Raw genomic sequence first — 1,390 nt, forward strand, 5'->3', positions numbered from 1 at the left:
TAAAAAAATGATGGATCTCCTTGATTCATTAATCACTTGCCCACCATATTTTTTGGGTTCAATTGCCCTTTCATCGCTCAAAAATACATGAAAAAGAGGCAGCAAATTTACACATGGTCAAAAAAGGGGGGGGGGGGGGAAAGAATACGAGAGAAGGCCTTTGCCATCTCTCGGTTTGTTAGATGGCCACTTGACTTGTAGCATTAGCATGCTTGTGCGGCGTAGCTCTCCTCCTGTATGGTCTCCAACGTCGGTCGCCGCCTCGACAAGCGACCGCCGCTTATCCGTTGCTTGAGCTCCCCGATCTCCGCCGCAGCCGCCTCGTCGTCCACGGCCATCTCATCCAACCGCGGCGCCCTGACCGCCTCGGCGGCAACGGAAGCCGCCTCGGGCGGCGCCACGACGATGGCCGCCACCTTGGCCGAGGCTGGCCTCCGGGCGTGAGCCTCCCTGGCGAAAACGGCGGCCAGGCGCGCCACGTCGGCGGGCGCGGCCTTGGAGCCGAGCCGCTTCATGGGGAAGGCGGCGTAGACGCCCCCGAGCTCAAGGTCGTCGTCAGCCGCGAGCGCCTCGATCCGGCGCCCGGCCTGCAGCGCGCGCGCGTCGGTCAGGAAATGGCCCGGCGCCTCGAGCATGAGCTCCGCCGCCGTCGCCGGGGGCCTGACCAGCCTGAGCCCGCCGTCGGGGAGCACGACCCTGGCGCCCTTGGCCGCCCCGGGGATCCTGGCCAGCGTGCAGGACGCGAAGTTCCCCATGCCGAAGAGAGGCCGGAGATAGGATAAAGGCGATAAGCTTGAAGACAGAGTGCGAGGAATGAGAGTTGGTGTGTGTGTGTGTGGCTGCGCTGCCTGGGATGCGTTGCGCGGGAGATATATACTGGAGGAAACGCGTGCGATGGACGATGGATGTGACGACGGTGGCGTGTGGTGGGTGGGTGCGAGGAGCGAGAGGAACGGACGAAAGGTGAGCTGAGTGAGGAGTGGGGTGGTGGTGGCCAGGTGGGTTGGCGTCGTCGTCCAGGAGGATTTGCGCGTGGGCCCGACCGACCACGGGCACTGGACGGGAGTTCGTTCGTTCGGCTTCGGTTGGGCTCCCTCCCTCCCTCGCCGGTGGGGGACGAGAAAGAAACCTATGCCATTACCCTGTAAAATCCACTTGTTGATCAGTGATAATCCTGGATAATCGCCCACGTTATCCCGCGTGAAATCCACTTGTTGATCAGTTACATATTACGATCACGACCAGCTAGCAAAAACCCACTTGCTGATGAGTGACATATTACGACCAACTAGCGAAAATCCACTCGCTGATCAGTTAGAGCAACTCCAGCGGGCCGACGTCCGTTTGGGTCGGCCACCCGCCCGGCATCCGCCCAGTTATGCATTTGGGT

The 1,390-nt window shown here is 61.2% G+C and overlaps 1 protein-coding gene across 1 annotated transcript; it reads right to left on the minus strand.

The window, feature by feature from the left end:
- LOC109749590 (uncharacterized) lies at positions 1-861 on the minus strand. The gene has a single exon (XM_045234888.2). The coding sequence runs from the start codon at positions 753-755 to the stop codon at positions 204-206; it is 552 nt and encodes a 183-aa protein (XP_045090823.1). The 5' UTR covers positions 756-861; the 3' UTR covers positions 1-203.
- Between the last annotated feature and the right edge of the window lie 529 nt (positions 862-1,390).

Source organism: Aegilops tauschii, chromosome 3, assembly GCF_002575655.3.
Source record: "Aegilops tauschii subsp. strangulata cultivar AL8/78 chromosome 3, Aet v6.0, whole genome shotgun sequence".
NCBI classification, from domain to species: Eukaryota; Viridiplantae; Streptophyta; class Magnoliopsida; order Poales; family Poaceae; genus Aegilops; species Aegilops tauschii.

Bases quoted from the DNA above. Each gene is read 5' to 3' on its own strand.
- LOC109749590 (XM_045234888.2), bottom strand. From the start codon at position 755: ATGGGGAACTTCGCGTCCTGCACGCTGGCCAGGATCCCCGGGGCGGCC.